This window comes from Mustela putorius, unplaced genomic scaffold, assembly GCF_011764305.1.
Source record: "Mustela putorius furo isolate JIRA1106 unplaced genomic scaffold, ASM1176430v1.1 tig00000196_pilon_pilon_pilon, whole genome shotgun sequence".
In the NCBI taxonomy this organism is placed as follows: Eukaryota; Metazoa; Chordata; class Mammalia; order Carnivora; family Mustelidae; genus Mustela; species Mustela putorius.
Window position 1 is genome coordinate 1,113,695 of NW_025421310.1, and position 21,058 is coordinate 1,134,752.

The window sequence follows — 21,058 nt, forward strand, 5'->3', positions numbered from 1 at the left end:
GAGAGCAGCGGTGAGCACGTGAGCATCAAGAATCTGGGCTCCCGGGTGACACACACACAGCCACACCCTTGCCCACACACTCACACGTATGCCGTCCTGCTGCAAGGAGTCCCTCTGTTCAGTGGGGCCTGGGGCCCAGATTATATCACAATTCATCTGGGCCTGACAGCGAAGATTCTGTTCCAACCTGACTGTAGTTTATGGTTATCTATAATGTCCTTAATGTCATGTCTTAAACATGTAAGAGCATATACAGTATATGCATGTTTGTGATCTATGCAGTGCATTTGTGAACACAGAAATTTTAGCCTCTTCATTCTATAGTAATGTAGTAGTAGGAGGAGTGATTCTGTAGTAAATTGAAGTCTTTGGCCCATGTTGTGGAGAAGAGGAAAAAAAATAATTCCTGTTCCTCTCCAAACGCCAGTCACTCCAGATTATAAGACAGGTGGTTTCCTCGAAACAAAACGAAACAAGACACCTGAGACTGAGCCCAGTAAAGCCTCTATGTGTGCTGAGATGATAGCCATGTGTGGCCATTTAAAGCCAAGTTAATTAAAACTCAATAAAATAGAAGATTTAGTTCCTTGGTCAGACTAGCCCCATGGCAAGTGCTCAATGTATCACCGGTGGTGACTATACAGGACAGCACAGGGACAGCACATTGCCATCATCACCAAAGTTTGAGCACTGTTCTAGATCTTATAGCCAGCTTAAAAGAGAATCTGGGGACGGAAGAACAAGTTAAATAATACTTTAAAAAAGCAACTAGCCAAATCCAGGGAGTAGGAAATTCTGCAGGACCAATGACTTGATTTTTTTCCCAACAAATAAATGGCCCGAACAAAATGGATAGGGGGGCAGATATGAGATAAAGTAAACATAGCAAATGTAGACTGAAGAATCTAGACAGTAAGTATATGGGTATTCATTGTAAAATCCCTTCCATTTTTCTATACATTTTAACATTTTCATAATAATGTGTAAGGGGAGGTGAGGAAAGGGGCTATTGCAAGATGAAAGATATTCAAGAAAAATCAACTCAGTGCCTTGTGTGGACCTGGTCTGGATTTGGATTCTAACAAACTAGGGGAAAAAAATTCACTTCTTTTAACACAATTGGGGAAATTTGAACCTAGGTTGGGTTTAAATGATGTCAGTGTTATTTTTGTTACTGGTAAGAATAGCACTTTGGTCATGTTTCTTAAAAGCTCTGTCTGGGGGTGCCTGGGTGGCTCAGTGGGTTAAGCCTCTGCCTTTGGCTCAGGTCATGCTCTCAGGGTCCTGGGATCAAGCCCCACATCAGGCCCTCTGCTCAGCGAGAAGCCTGCTTCCCCCTCTCTCTCTGCCTGCCTCTCTGCCTACTTGTGATCTCTGTCTGTCAAATAAATAAATAAAATCTTAAAAAAAAAAAGTTTTCTCTGTTGGAGATGTTTACTGAAGTATTTATGGGAAAACTCATATGTCTAGAATTTGCTTGAAAATATTTCACCAAAATTGGGGCGCCTGGGTGGCTCAGTGGGTTAAGCATCTGCCTTTGGCTCAGGCCATGATCCCAGGATCCCATTTTCCCTCTGCCCCTCCCCCCGACTTGTGCTCTCTTTTGTGTTCTCTCTCAAATAAGTAAATAATAAATAAATAAAATCTTTAAAAAATAAAATATTTCAGCAAAATAAAAAAAAAAAAACAAACAAAAACCAAAGGGGTGTTGGAGGAACTGAGAACGGCACAACACGCACAGTCATCAGAGCTGGGTATGGGTGCGCGGGGTAAGGCCCACCCTAGGTGCCCCCTGCCTGATGTCTGTGTCCTCACGACCCAGTCTTCTAAAACCGCCCCACGTGGTATAAGCACAAGAGTGGCTTTTTGTTTTGTTTTGTTTTGTTTTTTTGTTTTAGATTTTATTTATTTATTTGACAGAGAGAGATCACAAGTAGGCAGAGAGGCAGGCAGACAGAGTGGGGGGGAAGCAGGCTCCCTGCTGAGCAGAGAGCCAGATTCGGGGGCTCGATCCCAGGACCCTGGGATCATGACCTGAGCTGAAGGCAGAGGTCCAACTGCTGAGCCACCCAGGTGCCCCAAGAGTGGTCTTAAGGAAATAAGAGATCCTCAGTTTCCACAAAGGCTACAGAATGAAGCAATTAATGGTACAAGTTGAGGAGCCAACCTGCCTGTCCCCCTGCTGTGTGACCTCAGGCGGATGATTTCTTATCTCTCTGGTTCCAGCTGCTCACTTTGTAAACTATGAATAGGAAAGATCCCACCATCTAGGGTGGCAGTCAGGAGGCAATGAGAAGAAGCCTTAGAAGCCCTCAGAAAGGGAGCTGCGCCGCCGTGGGAAGTGTGCCGCGGGAGTGTTACCCACAGCAATAGAAACCTTTCTTAAGATGACCGGGCTGAGGACCTGCCTCAGACCAAGATGCATCTCCCTTCCCATTGTTCCTTTGGGGAGCGTGCATCTCCCACTTTATGGAGGACAACTGTGCACTCCCTACCATCCCGAATCAACACAGTATGCCCCCCAGGGGCGTGGAAACCTCTGGGGACACAAAGGGACACTTCCAAATACTGCTGTGAAGTATGGGGACCATGCTGGAAGTATGGGGAGGATGAGTCCTCCCTGATAAGGGATCGGGACCAACGTCACTCTTGACAAGAAAGAAGGAGGGTCTGATGGAGCCAGCTTCTCGGAGGACAGGAGGAGTTAAGTTTTATGGCATCGGGCTCTCTGCTCAGCAGGGAGCCTGCTTCCTCCTCTCTCTTTGCCTGCCTTTCTGCCTGCTTGTGATCTCTGTCTGTCAAATAAATAAATAAAATCTTAAAAAAAAATAAAATAAAGAAAATCAAAACCAGAATTGAGGTTGAACCTGGTCTCACTCAACAGCAGATGTGAACTCTTTGGGGGGGGAAGTTTCATCCGTCTCACTAAGAGATGCTTTTCCAGGATATTCTACTCTTCATGTTGAATATTTTTTATCAGTTGTGTACTAATGATACTTGCAATGAGAAGTCATTCCAACCTTTTTTTTTTTTTTTTTAAACAGTTAGAGTCTGATGGTCTTGGGAATTTCTGAAGATAATGAAATGCTGTTCACAGGGGTCTTATATTTGTGGTGAAGAAGTATAGTGGGGATTGGGACAGACTGATGACGGCCACCCCTTCTTCCGGGCGTGGCCGTGGTCCTGGCTTTGGCTCATGGGATGATAGCAAATGGGATGCCAAGCAAAGGCCCTAAGTGTGCTTGCCTACTGGGGTCTGCCCATGCACACCGCTCTTTGGAACCTTGAGACCACTATACGAAGAAGTCTGTGCCAATCGGCTGGAAGATAAGACCGAGTCAGCAGGGACAAGCAGTCCCGGTGAAGATGCCCCAAACCAACCAGCCTGACAACCAGCAGATGTGTAAGGTCAAGCTATTCTGGACCCTCCAGCCTTCACAGAACCACCAGCAAGCCTGCAGAGAAAAACCCTGCTGGCCTAGACTAGGAGATGAGCCAAGCAGCCCGCAGAATCATGAGAAATAATAACTGTATGTTGTTTTAATCCACGTTTCGCTTTGGGGATGTTTGTTACACAGCAAGAACTAACTGGTGCCATGATGAGAAAAGAGACTTTCACATCTGTCAGTATATTAAGTTAGGTTAGATGCTGCTGGAACTAAAAACCACTAGAAAGTCAGTTCAGGAGAGGAAACAAATTTTTTTCCTGTTTTCTTCCCCATTATATCCTCAGTGCCTGGGATATAGTAGGTGTTCAATAAATATTTGTTGAATGGGTGAATGAATATAAGCTGAAGGAGAAGAAGTAATGGTGTGACATGTATGTATTTATCATGTGTATTTCAATGGATAGTGATGCATACCACGCAGGCAGGTGCTGTAAATAAGTGGAGTTGGCCAGCTGGGGACCAAAAACACTGGAAAGGGATGAGTCTTCTTCTAGAGGCAGCAATGCTACTCATCTCTGAATGACAGCTGCCATTGAGGAATTAGACCCGGGGCCACCAGATATTTCTGGTCATCTTACAAATATTTCCTGCATCTGTGACTTCCCAGACATGTAACTGAATCTTCCTAAGCCTCTGTTTCCTCACCTGTTAAATGGGTACAACCAAAGTCTCTACCTCAGAAACACTTTTCTAAGAATCACATGAATTAATGCTATTTATATGTTAATGAATATTCATGAGGCCAAGCCCCCCTGTTGTCAGTCCCGGTACTCACGGCAAAATGTCTCACTCCTCCAGGGGTGCACCGTGGCCCCGGCAGCCTGGCATGCAGCAGTGTAGGTGGCCAGTGCCTCACATAATGGCCCAGACTGGCCTGGCAGCAGGCAGCGGTCATAGACGCAGTCACGCAGAGCACCCTGCGGGTCCAGCTTGCTGTGGCACTCACGGAATGGCCCCTTGGGGTCCGCAAGGATCCCACATTCCTTCTTGCTCTGCAGCTGTTGGGCCACCAGGGAGTCCAGGTTTGGACAGTTCCCTGGCTCAGTTGCTCCGCACCCTGGCCTCGTCTCCTCCTGCCAGCTGTTTCCAAAGGCCAGGGCATTGGCAGCTTGGCCTCCACCCCGCAGAGCCAGGTCATCATTGGGGTCCCCATTGAAGTTCCCGCAGAGCCCACACAGGGCCCCAGCATAGCTGCTGGGCACCTTGGCAATCACTCGGTGGTTCCAGTCGTAGGTGACAGTCAGGCCAAAGTCTGTGCGCACAACGGCATCTTGGCCCTGGCGGAAGACCTGCACCTGCCCGTCTGCTGCCTGGAAAGGCAGGTGATGAAGGATGCCATCCACCTGGACAAAGATGAAGGAGGTCCAAGGGGTCAGGGTATGCACGGCTGGGTGTCCCGCCCTTTACTCACTTGGCTCCAACTATTCTGAACTCCTTGTTGTTCTCTTGAGCACATGATGCTTGGCTCCACCTCAGGACCTTTGCATTTGCTCTTCTCCTGTCTGACACACCAGCTACCTGCCTCCAACCTCCAGCTATCAGCTTAAACCCAAATCCTTAACCCATGACCTACAGGATCTGTCTCCCCATTACCTCCCCGACCTTACCACCTCCCACTTCCCCTGCCTCACCCAGTCTTTTCCAGCCACACTGGCTTTCTTGTTATTCTTCTACTTCTCTCAGTTTCGTCCACCTCTACGGCCTTTTCATTTTGCCAAGAATATCACTCAACACTTCCCTCCTGGCTGCTTCCCCTTCATCCTTCAGGACACGGCGCAAAGCCAGGCCCCTTCCCTATGAGGACTTGCTTCACTTTGGCTCCGTCCACCTTGGTGCCTGTAGCACCTGCCACATCACTCACTCAGTCTCCTTGTTGTCTCCCTGAGCACGCAGCACACCAAGTGCGCTCCCACTTCATGACCTTTGCACGTGCCATGCCCTCCTCCTAGGACCCTACACAGCACTCTTTAGTTGGCTAATGCTACTTCAGTTGTTGGGTGTTAGCTTTGAGCCAAACCCCTTCTGGTGGCCCTAGGTGATCTGAGCCTCACTGCTCTCCGACTTCATTCTCCAATACTGTCCATCCCCACCCCCACAACTCCATCCGGGTATTCTTACCTACTCCTGGACCCAGCAAGCTCAGCCTGGTCTCAGAGCCTTCACTGTGCCTTCTGCTAGACAGTGCTACCCTCCTCCACATCCCTATTCTTTGCCTGATTGACTCCCCATCATCCTTTGTGTCTCAGCTTAAAATAGAACCCCTCCCCCCACCAGGCCCTGCTTGTCCCCACTTTTCTGACCTCCTCTCCTACCATCCTCTCTATCCCATCCCCCCAGCCTCATTCTCAAGTATAGCTGCACTGGTTCCATGCTGTTCTATAGTGTTCAAGCTCAGTTCAGTCCACCTTTTGCACCTGCTGCTCCCTGCACCTAGGAACCACCCCTCTTTGCCTGGTAGTTTCTCCCTTGTCTTTCAGATTTGGGTGAAATCAAGACCTCTGTCACAGTCATCCCCTCCATCATCCCCTCCCTCCATTCCAGCCCCTGGGGCCCCCAGGCTGTTCCTCTGCCCCTCTTGTTTGTTCCTGCCCCAGGGCCTTTGCACTCGCTATTCCTTCTGCTTGGAATACTCTTCCATCCACTTCTGTCTCTGCCTATTCCATCCCTCTACGCAGAAGAGGCAGCAGGGTGTAGTGGTTAAGAAAGTATGGGCTCAGGAGCCAAATGAGCTGGCTTCAAGTCGTAGCTCTATCACTCACTAGCTGTGTGACCATGAATAGATAATTTAGCCATTGCATACCTCAGTTTCTCACCTAACAAGATCAGCTATTTCACAGAGTTTTAGAGATTGAGTTACTCTATGTCAAGCATTTAACATGTAGAAGTAACTTAGTATGTATTGGCGATGGCTATTCCAGACTCAGTTTAAATGTCATCTCAGAGAGGTGGGAATTTAAAAATGAATCATTATGCCCTCTGTTTATCTAGAAGTTTCTCTATGCCAGACACTCAGATTTATGGGCAAAATTTCCTTTACTCCAGGGTCATTCTGAAGATTCTGACCTAAGGCTTGTAAAGGGTTTAGCCGTGGTGCTTGGCCATGGAAATTTCCTTTATTTTTCATTTCCAATCCATCCTCTTCCTCCCCAGGACATGGGCCTCTGTCCCAAACATCTCAGTGATCACTTACTAGAGCTGTGAATCTTACAAACCCGCCTCTCGATTTTAATCTTTTTTTTTTTTTTTTTAAACAGAGAAAAATCAGTGGTTCTTGACTTCTGCTGGGTGGTGCACCCAAAAGACAAAACGAAAGCCTGGAGAGACAGTCACACAGCCAAGGAGATGCAGTACCACCCCGCTTGGGGGCCCGGGGCTTAAGCATTGACCACAAGGTCTTCTAACCCACCCGGGGTTCAGAGCGCCTCCTCCCTAAGGGAGATTTCCTGCTCCTCCACCCGCCCCTGGTTCACTCACCAGCACTTGGCCAGGGGACTCCCGGCGCACGGTCACTTTCACACCACGGGCCTCCACACGGACGGCGCGCGTGTAGCTCACGGTCTGGCTGCCCCGGTGCTCGTTTTCCACCAGCACCCGGAAGGTGGGCAGCGCGGCGGCCTGGCCGCACGAGCCGACCAGCAGGTAGGTGCAGGTGCCCATGAAGTCAAAGCGCCGGCCGTCGAAGCTCACGTAGTGCGGGTCCCCGGATGCCTGGCAGCTCCCGAAGCTGTCGGGGTAGCAACCCAGGAGGCCGTTCTGGATGTCGCAGTGCTCGCCCGTGGGGCAGCCCTGAGTGTCTTTGCAGCTCACCTGCTGGGTGGCGCCATTGCAAGTGCACTGCCGCTGGCACTGATCGTCCGCCCACACCTGCTGGCCCGGAGCGAGCGGGCGGCCCTCGAAGGTGCAGCCGCACGACGAGGCCTCCACGCAGGCGCCACCGCTGGCCACGAAGCCTGGGAGGCACACGCAACCCTCAGCGCACGGGCGCCCGGAGCAGTTGGACGGCACCGCCTGGGAGTTGCAGGTGGGGAGGCAGGCAGGGGCGCACTGCTCATAGCGGCTGTTGGCGGGGCAGGACAGGGCTGCAGGAGAGACAGGGAGGAGAGAGACGGGGAGGGGGGGTTAGGCCAGCGCTCAACAGGACTTCCCTCCCCACATCCTACTTCGCCCTGGAGCTCTGCCCAGCGCTTCCATCCCTCCAGGTGCTGGGGCCCCAAATCTCAGAGACATTGTTGACTCCTTTCCTCCTTCATTTTCACCGACAACCTGTCAGTAAATCCTGTGAGCTCACAGTCAAAATCTATCCAGCATCTGCCCCCTTCTCACGTCATCGTCCCCCCCATCACGTGCCCCCAAAGCAGCCTTCTGCCTGGTCTCTCCCCCATATCTCCCATTTGACCCTCACAGGCTTTTCCTCACGTGCAGCCAGAGGGGCCCTGTGAGCACCAGTGGTGTCCCTCTCCTGCTCAGAGCCCTCTTGTCGTGCCATCTCAGGGGAAAAGCTGAGTCCTCTTGGTGGCCCGCCAAGCTCCCCATCATCTGCACCCATTGTGTCTCTCTTCATCTCCTCTTATTCTCCCTTTGGTTCACTTTGTCCTAGCCACACAGGCTTCCTCATGGGTCCTCAGGCTCCCACCTCAGGGCCTTTGCACTGGCTGTTCCCAGGGTCTGCACTGGTTGTTCCTCAGAAGGCAGTGCAGCATATGGTTAAAAGAAAGCTACTGGAGCCCAGATAGCCTGGGTTCAAACACCAGTCTCCCTTTTTTGCTGTGTGATTGTGAGCAAATGACTCCAATCACCCTGTGCCTCGGTTTCCTCATCAGTAACATGAGATAATAATAGTACTCACCTCACAGAGTTCTGAGGAGTCAATGAGTTCATCCATGCAGAAACAGCCCATAGTATCATTACTACTTAGCTGACTCCAGTGTCATCCTGCTCTCGACTCCCTTGTCACTTCCCCAGAAAGACCATCCCTGAGCACCCTCTTCAGGAGACTCCTGCTTGCTGTTATCCATGAACTTCATTTCTTTTGCTCTTTAAAGATATTTCATGGTTTGCTGTTCACTGTCTTTCTCCCCCTCTAGGGTATAAATTCTGTGAGGGTGGGGGTCTGGTCAGCCTTAATCCCCCACTGAACTGCCAGCACCAACGGACAGTGTCTGGCCCATGGAGATGCTCGTTCTTTCAGAAATGCATGAGTGGATGAAAGGACTCACCAGTTCCTCCTTCGCACCAGGCATTGGGGGAACTCGGGAGGGTGGGTGTTTACTGGGAAGTGAGGACAGAGGAGTGACTAAGCCAAGCATCTCCCCCAGACCTACTCCCCCTCTGGAATCCCCACGTGTTCTCAGCATCTCCCCCAGACCTACTCCCCCTCTGGAATCCCCATCTCAAGCCCTAGGCCTGAACCTGGATACCTCCTCCTCCCTGTGCACTGGAATTTCTGTCTCCTAAAAATTTTGGGGGGAGCCTCTCAAGGGCAGGGACAGGTGTGTGCTGGGCCCCCACGGTGTCCATCATCAGCAGAGGGATGGGGCCCGATAGGGGCTCGGGGAATGCTGGTAGAATGAATGAATAAATGAATGAATGAATGATTAAGTGGACGGACACCTGACTAAGGAGCTTGGACTTCATCCAGAGGGCTTCGAGGAGTCATGGAAGGGCTGTGAACCAGGGGATGCTCCCATTTCTGCTTTGGGACTTGTAGGACTATCTCTCGTGCCAGCTTTTACCTATGCTCCTCTCCCAGCCTGGAACCCACGTCCCGCTCCCCCCCTTTTCCGTCTTGTTTCAGTTCCTCTTACAGGTTTCATATTGGGCATCCCTTTCTCTAGGAAACCCTCCTCGACCCCCAGGCTGAGTTGAAAAGTTCTCCTGGTTGCCCATAGCCCCTAGACTTCCCTCCTCCTGTCCCTGTCCCTTCTGCCTATGCTGGAGGAGCCCAGCAGGGACGACCTTCGTGGTCACTGTCTAGGGTGTATCTGACCCAACCTTAGGCTCACTGTGGGTACAGTCTCACTATCTCAGCCCTCCCTGTGTCTCCTGCACAGTCCAGCTTCAGGCTGAACCCCAAGAAGAGCTCAGATGTGGGGCAGATGCGAGGAGTCCCCTGCCTCCCACCACATGCCAAGGGCATCACTCACGACAGTGGGCCAGCGGCCTCCAGTTCCCGACAGAGATGCCAAGCTCCTGGCAGGCCTGGGCATAGGCGCTGAGGCTGCGGCACAGGCTGGCCCGGTCCCCGTTGACCACGCACAGGTCGTACACGCACTCCTCCAGGAAGGGCCGGGGGGGCAGGGCACTGTGGCAGGCCGCAAAGGGGCCATTGGCCTGGGTCAGCATGCCGCAGAGAGGGTTGCCCTCATAGTGCTGGGCCTGGCCTGGGGTGCAGGAGGGACAGTTGTTCTGGCAGCCGTCTTCGCACAGGTAGTCCTCGTCATCCAGCTTCCAGCTATTGGCAAACTCCACGGGGTCAGCTGCCATCTCTGAGTCGTAGGTGAGGAAGTCATCATCGGGATTGTTGTTGTAGTTGCCACACAGTCCACACACCTGGTTTTGGAAGCGCTCGGGCAGGCTCAGGGCCAGCTGGCAGTCCCAGTCGTAGGTGACCACCAGCCCGAAGTTCAGCTCCACTATGGCCCGGGTCCCACTCTGGTACACGCGCAGGCGGCCCTCGGCCAGGGAGATGGGCAGGCGCGAGCGCTGGTTGTCAATCTGCAGGGGGTGGGGGTGGGGAGGATGAGCTGTCAGATCCTGCGTGGTCTGGTCCTCACCCCTCAAACCCTCTGCACTCGCCTCCCCCTGCTCCAGCTACCCTGGGATTCCTTCTTCCTGTTGCTGCCACTTTGCCCTCGCCTCCCTGTGCCCTGAAATGTTCTTCCCCTGGATGCACCTGTGGCTCATTCGCTGACCTCTGTCCTCTTACAAAGGCTTTGCTTGGTTGTCACCATGGCAGTGAGGCCACTCCTGACCACTCTATTCTATGTGGCAAACCCGTCCCTACTCCCTATGCCCTCTCCCTGGTCTATTTTGCTTTCCTGTAGCTTCTAAGTTTCTAACATATCATTTGCAAATGTCTCATGTTTATCCTCTGCCTCACTCCAGAGACCGGCAGCCCCACAAAGACAGGGATTTTTGTCTGCTCTGCTTGTGGCTTCACCTCCAATGCCTAGAAAGGTGCCTGGTAGAATTGCAAGTTCTCAGTGAATGAGCAAAAGCGCTGATGTGTTAGATAAACATTCACCCGGCATTCCCTCTCGGCCTGGTCCTGGCTGGGCGACTCCAGGAGTCCTGGGGACAGCCTATCATGATTCTCTCAAGAGCTCTAAACCCCTGTCAAGTCACTGACCTCTGTAAGGATCTGACAAAAGTAACCATACCCGGCTCTCTCACAGCAGGGGCAAAATTCTGCACGTAATTTTGGGGGATTTGAAGTCCCTCTGATCTGGTGCTCAGTCCCTCTAGATTTCTAGAACACTTACTTTAATCCACTTGCTTATGAATCTCACAGATCCACCCGCACCCCCACATGGCCAGGGGGTACAAGAATGCTCAGTGCTGTGCTATCATATCTGCCATCGCGAACAAAGCATCCATCCGTGGGAGATCGAGCTCACTGAATCATGGGGCATCCATCCAACGCAGAGCCACACAGATTTAAAGAACAACAAGAAAGCAAGCAGAGGCTCCCTTTATGTTGATATGGAAACGGCTCCAGAAGCTACCATACAGAGTACAAAGCAAAGTGCCGAACAGAGCAGATAAGAAAGGGGAGAGGGAAGAACGTAGGTTTCCCTTGCTTGTATTGGCATAAAGAAATCCTAGGTGGAACCTGAAGAAATCAGGAAAACTGGGGAGTGGGGGAGGGGTCGGGAAGAGACAGAAAGCCGGTGAAGACAGGAGTGACAGCCAGACCTTTTTCCAGGACATGCCGTTTGTTTTGAGCTCTGCTGATGCTTTACCTCTTAAAAAAAAAAAAGAAAAAAGAATTGCAGCAACATGGAAGAAATGCACAAGGACTGTGGAGAGCAAAAGAATCTTCCCGCAAATGGCTTCTTCCACTGTGTGATTCCATTAACACGAAGTTCTTAAACAGGCAACACTAATCTATGGGGGAAAAAATTAGAACTATGGTTGCCTCTAGGAGCAGGCTGGGATCGTCTGGGAAGGGGCATGAGAGAATGTTCTGGAATAATGAGTAGATTCTTATCTTAATTGCATATTTGTCAAAACTCCATGACCTTAAGATTTATGGGTTTTATTATGTGTACATTTGATATCCAAAATAAACAAAAGAGTGTAAATATATGATATGAGGCAGGATGGCAAAGAGGTTAAGAATAGTGACTCAGGAGTCAGCCTGCCCGTGTTCCCAGCTACATCTCTTACTGGCTCAGAGCCCTTGGTAAGTCGCTCATCTCTCTGGACCTCAGTCTCCTCACCTGAAAGTGTTAATAATAATAACGTCTCCCCCTGTAGATTGCTGTGAGCATTCCATGCATTAATACATGGAAAGCACTAAGAAACAAATCTAGCACATAGGAAATGTTCCCTAAATTTAGCGTTTGGTCACGGAAGACATTCCCCATTGTTGGACAGTTTTGTTTCCTTTTTTTTTTTCCCTCCTTTTGCTATCACAAACCACGTTGGCATAAGCTTTTCTTCCCCTAACCATATCTCCGAGTATCCCCGAAATTTCTAAAAGTGGAGTTGCTGGACGAAAGGGATGGCAGGCTCTGCCACTGATTTTCAAATTCCCCCTCCCCAGTCCCCACTCCCGTGGCCACGCCCCTCCTTTGTACCCCTCACTCCACAGCCAAGGGCTTGGGTTTGGGGCCCGACCCCCAGGCTTTGCCTCCTCCTTCCGACTAGAGACTCATAGATATTAAGTCCGAACCCTGTGGACACTTACCCGAGCGAAGCCAACTTCCCCTCGGGCCAGAGAGACTGTGTGGCTGTAGGCTCGCACATTGACCAAGCCCACATAGGATACCCGGCGGCTGCCGCGATGCTCGTTCTTGGCTTCCACGCTGAAAGCAGGCAGGGTCTGGTCGTTGCCGCACAGCTCCGCCATCAAGTAAAGGCACGTGCCCATCATGTCGTAGCGCCGGCCGTCAAAGGTGGTGTAATGGGGGTCACCTTGGGCGCGGCAGGTGGCCACGGGGACCGCCACACACTTGGCCTGTTGATCCACCACCTGGCATTTCTGCTGGGGACTGCACTGCACGTCTTGACAGGAGGGTTTCTGGGATAACACGGCTGCAGAGGGGAGGGAGGGGGCGGCAACAGAGAATGAGTCAGGGGTATCCTCACAAGTGGAAATCTTGGAGCTCTCCTGCTGTGCGGAGCTGGGGCAGTGGGCTCACAACTACCTAGTGGAGAAGTGGGGAAACTGAGGTCTGGAGGCCCCTCTGAGGAGATGGCTGCCCAGGCGTGACCCAACCCCAGGTATTCTAATTCCCTGGTTTGACATGGCCCAGCCCAGAAGAACTGGAAGGTAGTGAAGAAAGCCAGACAGGGATCACTGTGGAAATGCTGATCTGTGGTTTTTCTCTCTCCGTGTCCCCTTCCCGTGCATTCCCACTTGGGTCAGAAGGCTAAGGTATCTTTTTTAAGGACAGAAAATGGAACTCTTGGAACTCTCTGCCTTCCTGGATCAGGCTGCCTAGGTTAGAATCCTGGCTCTGCCGGTCCACTGGGTGGCACTGGACAAGTGATTTTAAGCCTTCTATGCCTCAGTTTCCCCGTTTGCAACAAGGGGGTGATAACAGTACATTCTTCACAGGGATATTTGGGAGGAGGGCATTGTCAGACTTAACGAAGCTAAAACATAAGTAGGGTTTGGCCCAGGTGGTGAGTGTTACCTGCTATAATGAATCCCCTACCCCTTCTCCTGTTCTACTATTCAAGCCCGAAGTAGCTCTTGGAGGGTAGGTGGCTTGCATGCTCGTGGTTGGAGGGAGCATTTTTTGCCAGTGCTGGGGACTCTAATGTCTGGGGGATCCCTTGAAGCAAGGGGTCCACGTAGGAAGAAATAGCTCTTCCTCCCCTGCCTCCCAGTGTTAAAAACCTCTTGCTTGGGGGCGCGTGGGTGGCTCAGTGGGTTAAAGCCTCTGCCTTCGGCTCAGGTCCTGATCCCAGGGTCCTGTCCTGGGATCAAGCCCCACATCAGGCTCTCTGCTCAGCGGGGAGCCTGCTTCCTCCTCTCTCTGACTGCCTCTCTGCCTACTTGTAATCTCTGTCTGTCAAATAAATAAAATCTTTAAAACAACAACAACAACAACAAAAACCTCTTGCTTGGGGTGCCTGGGTAGCTCAGTTGGTTAGCTCAAGTCATGATCCTGGAGCCCGGGATGGAGTCCCGCATCCAGCTCCCTGCTCAGCAGGGGGTCTGCTTCTCCCTCTTCCCCTCCCCCTGCTCATGCTCTCTCTCTCTCTCTCAAATAAATAAAATCTTTAAAAAAATAAACAAAACCTTTTGCTTTCTGCCTGCTCTTAATAACTTGCCAGATACCCCCTAAGAGCTTTACAACACTTATTACTTCCTCACTCCAGTCCTGTGAAGGGATACGGCTATTATCCCTATTTTATAGACGGGGAAACTGAGGCCCACAAAGGCAAGATCACATGGCCAAGGTCACACAAGCAGAGGTGAGATTTGAAACTGGGAAGTCTGGCTTTAGCATCTGTGCCCTCAAACACCACATTACACAGCCTGGGGGCAATTCCTCAGATGCACTGAGCCTAAGGTTACACACAGGGCCAGGTCCTAGAGACTAACTATGTTAACACACACACACAACTAGAATGGTCTCTTGTATATTGAGAAAACCCCGCCCCCACATGGCAGCCATTATTAGTTATCATACTTTTAGACCTCTTACGTTGGGACATAAACATTCCTACAAGATGTGGGGAGTGGTAGTTCGCCACTTGTATGTTTGCTAAAATAGCAACATATTTCAAAAAAACAAATAAAATATCAAAATACTTCCAAACTGTTTGCTAAGAATCAGCTGACCTGAGCCCACTCCTCCCCACAAAGATCCCTTCCTCTAGGCACCTTGGCTCTTTCCTAGGACTCTATCCCTAACTCCCCTCCCCCTGCAAAAAAACAACAGACAGAGGGGCACCTGGGTGCCTCAGTGGGTTAAAGCCTCTGCCTTTGGCTCAGGTCATGATCCCAGAGTCCTGGGATCTAGCCACATCGGGCTCTCTGCTCAGCGGGGAGCCTGCTCCGCGCCCCCCCGCCCCCCCCCCCCCCGCTCTCTCTCTGCCTGCCTCTCGGCCTACTTGTGATCTCTGTTTCTCTGCCAAATTAATAAATAAAATCTTAAAAAAACAAAACAAAACAAAAAAGAGACAGAGGGCTGAGGCCAGACACATGTCAGACACTGTGGGGGCCTCCACATAGGACCCTGCTGCCGTGCTCTGGCGGGCATTGTTTCTGACTGCTGGGGACCTTGGATCACACTGGTTGCTAAAGATTTAGTGGTTCCTGGAGGGGGCTGGGTAGGGAGGAGCTGGGAAGCCTTAGGGAGGGGGAAGATGGCAGAGAGGATGGAGGTGAGGTGGGGATAGCCACAGGGGAGCAGTTGGTGGGAAAAAGGAGAGGGCGAGAGAGCCAGCCAAGGGGTCATAGGTTAGACAGGGCTGGTGGTGGGGGAGGGGGGTGGGCATTCCCATCACTCACTTCGGCCACAGGCACCTGCTGTCCCATAGCTTGCGGCCTGGAGCAGCCCAAAGGTGAGCAGCCCGAAGTTAGTAGTGGCCTCAATCATGTGGATCTCATCAGTGTGGCCAAGGTCCACCTCGGCATAGGAGAACTCACTGCCGGGCACAGCTGTCCAGGAGAGCTTGGCCCCCATCTTCTGCCCTTCCAGGGTCAGCTCGTTAACCGCCTTTGTCTGTGTTACCACCAGAGCCACGCCCTCAGTGCCTGGCAAGCTCTTCACCACATAGGCTGGGCAGTAGGCTGCCACGTCTGGGACCAAGGCCAGGTAGGGGTCATAGGTTATTCCATCCCTTGTGGCCCCTGTGCCAAACTGCAGGACCTGGATGCCCACATCTGCGGACAGGTAGAGTGGCTGCGATTGTCGGGTCTCAAACTCAGTCACATCGCCCTCCTGGAGCCCACGGGAGCCAGTGGTGCCCCCCTGATTGTAGCTCAGCTTCGTGGTCTTGCTGGCTACGACATAGACCAGATCGTAGCGGGCCTGGGAGGACAGCGAGGCCACCACGTAGCGGGTGCCCCAGGCGGATGTGGGGAGCAGCTGCTCCACCACGTGGTTGCAGTTCGTGTGTTTCTGGGCACAGCTGTGGCCGGAGAACACAGCCACGGGGCTGTTGGCTGTGATCCTCGACCCTGAGAGCTCAGATGTGCTCTGTACCTGGGCCACCTGGTATGGCTGCAGGGTCAAGGTTATGATACTGCCCGCTGGGTAGAACTTGTTCTGGAATGTCGCAGACCCCTTCAGCTTCATAGTGACCGAGGCCCCCGCTGCCCCCACCACCACGGCGAACTCCTTGACATTCTTGGATGAGACGCCAGGAGGTGTGACTGCAAAGTACTCAGTGCCCAAAACCCGGACAGGCCACAGCCGGGTCAGCTCTGCTGTGTTAGGCTTTGTGTTTATGGCCTGCGCAGAGATCTCGCGGTCAGAGTGGATGGTCACCGCGTGTTGGAAGACCTTACTGCCGAACATCTCGGCCTTGGAACTGACGCTGACCAGGACAGACTGTCCCGGGTTCACTGTGACATTCTGCTCAGTGCCATCTGCGTGGCAGTGAATGGAGACCGAGGCAGAGTGGTCCGACAGACTGGAGAGGAGGAGTTGGAGGGAGGCCCGGTGGTAGTTAGGCAGGTAGTTCTGCAGGAAGGCCGCAAGGAAGTCCACTGAGGTCCCTTGGGTCAACCCTGGGAGTGGGGTGGAAGGGGAGAGAACACAGTTGCAGGTCTACTCACCTAGTCCTCTCCAGCAGAGAAGGAAGGCCTTGCACTGAGCCTAGATACCACATTGAAATACTGACTCGAGCTTTTTCTCCTCTTGCTTTCCTTTCTTCTTATTCGCCTACCAGCCCTTCTGGCTTTTGTGTTCTAAAAGCCTGAACAGGGAGCACCTGGGAGGCTCAGGTCATGATCTCAGAGTCGTGGGAGCAAGTCCTGCATTGGGCTCCCTGCTTAGTGGGGAGTCTGCTTCTCCCTCTCCCTCTTCTTTGTGCACTCTCTCTCTCTAAATAAATAAGTAAGTAGGTAAGTAAGTAAGTAAAACAAAAGCCTGAACACTTCGGACCTGATGGGCCAGGCAAGTAATAAGAATGTGGGAAACCGTCTGGGTGGCCGGTGTGCAAACTAGAGTGTTCATATGCCAAGGAAAGTGGGTAGGGTTAGCCTGTTATTATGATGACTTGTGGGCTCTTCCCCTCCCCTTTTTTATGCCAGATCTTAACCATTTTGCAGGAGAAACTGGCTATTTGAATTTCCATGTGAAATCTCCAACCCCAAATTGTTTTAAGTGCTGTGGGGCTCCAACGGGCTGGATTTAGGTGCTGGTTTATGACTTTGGTCTTAATAAAAACATGGGGATGTAAAGGGGGTTAAAGGGAGAAGGAGGGTATGGGAGTGTGGACAATATGTCTCCCAGAAAGAGAGGACTGGGTGCTTTTCAACACCCCCAACTAGGAAGAGATTCTCCAGGGCCGGAAAGAGAAGGAGGGAGAGAGAGGGAGTTGGGGAAAGAGAGAGGGCAGGGGAGGAGATCTACAGGGTCTTGGAGAGAATATGGGGTTATAGAAGGACTGTCTACTGAATTAGGGGAACCTGGAAGGATGTCCCAGTGTCCTATGGGGCCAGAGCATCAGGAACAATGAAGGTTTCAAAAGGGACGAAGCAGATGCTGATTGACGACTAGAAGGCTCTGAGGCCCCAACCTTCCTTAGTACCCTGGCTTCACCAGAGACTGCAGTCCAGGGCATAATCCTGGGGAATCGGGCACCGAGCCCCCCAAGAATAACTTGAGTGAAATTTTCCATCATCTCAGCAGGAGACTCAGAGTCAGAACTTCAGCTGAGTTACAGAAAATCGAGAAAGTGGTACTTCTTGAAGACTTAAATTGGGGGACCGTGGATTTTATCTGCTTCCTTCTAGGACAGAGAAAGGATGGGAGGGTCCCACCACACTTCTCTGCAGACCCTAAGGGGACTCACTCCCATCTCAGCTAGCCCGGGGTAGTACTGGGAGGTGCGGTTGTGGAGGACATACGGACAGAGGGTGCTGACCGCAGCAGGCAGAGTCCCCCAGACGAGAGCAAAGACGAGGACGGGGTCTCAGTCTGACTTACCACACAGGAGGGTTGTTCCCGTCCAGAGTGTCCACCAGCTCCACAGGGAACCCATATCTGCCGTGGGGAAAGAGAAGGGGTCAAGGAAGGTTAGTCTGTCCTTCTGGCTGGGCACTGTTCCAGAGAGGACGGGGGCCACCTGGGTACAAAGGGGGGTGGGCTGGATCCAAGGGCCAGTGTGCGTGTGTATAGGGGAGTTACATGTCCAGTGGGTCTGGTGAGGGGCAGGGAGGGCAGGACAAGGCAAGGATGGGGAGTTAGGTGTCCAGTGGGTCCAGTGGGTTTGGAGTGGGGAAACCTAGAACAAGGGGCTAGAGCAGGGGACCTCATGTCCCACTTCTATAGGGGACCCGGGCCTCTCTCACCTGCAGGTCCCTGGAGCTGTAGGGCTAGCCCCTGGGCTGGTCTATATAGTGGAGTTTCGTGGCTCCTCAGGCCACACCCCGGGCCACCTGCCAAGAAGATGGTGCCAACTTCCTGGAGGAGGCTGGTCATCCCAGGGCAGGTGGAATGGGGACCTTGAATGGGAAGGGTGGAGGACAAGCCTGGACACCTGGGTCCTTAGAGGGGTGTGAGAACAGCTGGTGGCTGTGGCCTGGGAGCCTGCTAGAAACTTCAGAACTGGAAGGGTGGTGTCCCTGAGGGGAACAGCTGGGGAGCGGGTGCTGGGAGCCTGGGTACCCGGCGGGTGGGGTGTGGGGTAGGGGCGGAGTGTGGTATTTGGTCTTGCTTGCTGGTTCGATGGTTGGATGTCTTCCTTTGCCTCCTGCCAGGAACAATAGCAAAAGACCCATATCCGGGTCCTGGCTGCTCCCTAGTCCCCACAAGCTCATTCCTCCTGCTCCCCAGCCATCCACATCCTGTGTCCGGGCCCCACTGTGGTGTCTGGGGTGGGTAGCATCTGAGCAGCTGACCTAGGCCAGTAGGACACAATATGTCCACCCTCAGTTCAGCAGGACCTGCTGGGAACCTTGTCTGAAAAACGTGAACATCAAGATTAGCCTTACTGGGGACTGGAGGTGGGAGGCAGGCTCTTCTGGTGGGGACCTTCTGGTTGTGCGCCTGTGGAGAGCAGGGCAGGAACTCGGGGCTGGAGCAGAGTGTGAAGAAGGATGGAGGCCTCTGTTTCCTGGTTCCACGCAGACACTGGGTTCTACTTCCTGGAAGATTATTTGTTTTCTGGGAGGTCTTTTTAACCCAAGAAGGGACTGGCTGGGGGCACCTGGGGAGTTGTCATTTAAGCGCCTGACTTCAGCTCAGGTCATGATCTCGGGGTCCTGGGATCAAGCCCCAGGGCTCCCTGCTCAACGGGGAGTCTGCTTCTCCCTCTCCTGCCCTTCTCCCTGCTCATGCTCACTTTCTCTCTTCTCTCAAATAAATAAATAAAAATCAAAAAAGAAAGAAAAGAAAAGAAGATGCAAAAAAAAAAAAAAAGAAAGAAAGAAGAAGAAGAAGAAAAGAAAAGAAGGGACTGGATGAACAGGGTTTGGGGAACTCTGGGCCTCCCATCACCCCCGAATCTAGTGGCATTGGGAGCCTAGGTGTCACATGGGGAGCCGAGGTCGAGACTGCCTCGAGGTGGTGTGGGCTCTGGGATCTTCCTGCAGAGGAGCTGGCCTGACCCATGCCCCGGTCTCCTCGCACCCAGTGTTAGGACTCATTGTTTGTTGGGGAGTTTCCCCAGCAGCTGCAAGGCCTGGGCGCCCTCTCGGACAACACCCCAGCAGCTGCTGCCCCCAGCGCTCCCTCTCTTATCACCCAGGCCTGTGGGTGGCCAGCGTGGGTAGGGGCTCTGGCGTCCCCCACTCAGGTCAGGTTCCCAGAGGGAGAGATAAAGCCTGAGAGTTGAATGGGACCCAAAGTCAACCAGGAAAATGAAGTGAGCAAACAGGAGGCTGGATGAAAGCCAGGGATGTCAAGAAGCAGGTGTGGGGTGAGGGGCGGCTTACAGGAGTAGGAGCTTTGTGGGGAGCCGTGCCTGGGAGTTCTAGGAAGGAAGCAGCTATGGCAAACGTGGCAAAATTTTCTACACTGGATACCCCACTGTGGTCTGAGACAGAGAAATGAGGGGTGAGGGGGCAGAGAATTAGGGTGAACCTCAGGGGTGATCGTGCCCCTTCAATCTCTTCTAAGCCATGAGGTGTCCCCTTGGCTGACCCCAGAGAAAAGTCTTTGCCTCCACAAAATCCACTGTTGTCCTCTGCAGTCAGAGGCCCTAGATATGGGGTGGTTGTGGGAAATCTCATATTTTGGATTAATATTTTGGATTTGACACTGCGTGGGACCTTCTTCTTACTCCTTTCAGGGCCCAAGTGTGTGTGTGTGTGTGTGTGTGTGTGTGTGTGTGTGTGTCTGTGTGTGTTGACACAAGCTGTGTCTTACTCTATCATATCAACTCTCAGGACACCCTTATCTATTCTTGGAAATCCCACAGGAGAGAACATGCATAGACACTTCTTTATGGTCAGAAAAACACATCCATCACACCCCTCGAATCCTCACTCAGAGCCCAAACAGGGGTCTTTTTGAACCTGAGCTTCTGGCCTCTCCCTGCAGCGGGATTGGCAGGGGGCAGCTCTGCACTCGTCACTCAGCTGGAGAGCCCTGGGACCCTCAGACTTGTCTGGGCTTTACAAACCAAGGGCGCTGCTGGAGAGAAGTTACTCTCTGTAGCTAAATGCAGATTAAAAAAAAAAAAAAGATTTTATGTGTATATTAGAAAGAGAGAACAAAAGCAGGGGAGAGGCAGGCAGTAGGACAGGGAGAGGCAGGCTCCTTGGTGAGCAGGGAGCCCAAAGCCGGGCCTTGATTCCGGGACCTGGGGATCCTGACCTGAGCTGAAGGCAGCCCCTTAACCAACTGAGCCACCCAGGCGCCCTGATCAATGCAGATTTGCTGGCAATTTCTAACATCATTCCTTCAAACCTGGGTCCCACAGGATTCCTGCCCCCGCAGGAATTCTTCCATCTCCCATAAACTTCCACTGATCTCCCTTGATCTCATTCCTCCTCTGCTCAATACCCTTCCATGCTTCCCTGTCCCTGTGAACGCAAGCCCACACTCCTGGCAGGATTATCTCCATGCCCTGCACCTGCCACTTGGGCACCGCCTATGCTTTTCTTCCTTCTCGGAGCCCCCTCCTTGATACTTTGCTTGCTGACTCTGTGTCTGGAGTCCAGACCTCACTTTATTTCCCAAGAACCCAACGTAAGGCTAATCGACACTGACTGCTTGCTCACTTGCTTAATGGAGATCCCCCCCCCCACGCCC

The 21,058-nt window shown here is 52.3% G+C and overlaps 1 protein-coding gene across 2 annotated transcripts in view; it reads right to left on the reverse strand.

The window, feature by feature from the left end:
• LOC101690256 (Fc gamma binding protein) overlaps positions 1-17,845 on the reverse strand; it is a 41,908-nt gene extending 24,063 nt beyond the window's left edge. For both annotated transcript variants that reach the window (XM_013047657.2, XM_004828393.3), the window contains exons 1-6: positions 17,789-17,845; positions 15,142-16,365; positions 12,361-12,707; positions 9,593-10,163; positions 6,924-7,528; positions 4,225-4,792 (exon numbers count right to left, since the gene is read on the reverse strand). In XM_013047657.2, the coding sequence (XP_012903111.1) occupies positions 4,225-4,792; positions 6,924-7,528; positions 9,593-10,163; positions 12,361-12,707; positions 15,142-16,365; positions 17,789-17,843 (3,370 nt within the window). In that variant the 5' untranslated portion in view covers positions 17,844-17,845. The remainder of the gene's footprint in view (positions 1-4,224; positions 4,793-6,923; positions 7,529-9,592; positions 10,164-12,360; positions 12,708-15,141; positions 16,366-17,788) is intronic.
• Positions 17,846-21,058: the final 3,213 nt, after the last annotated feature.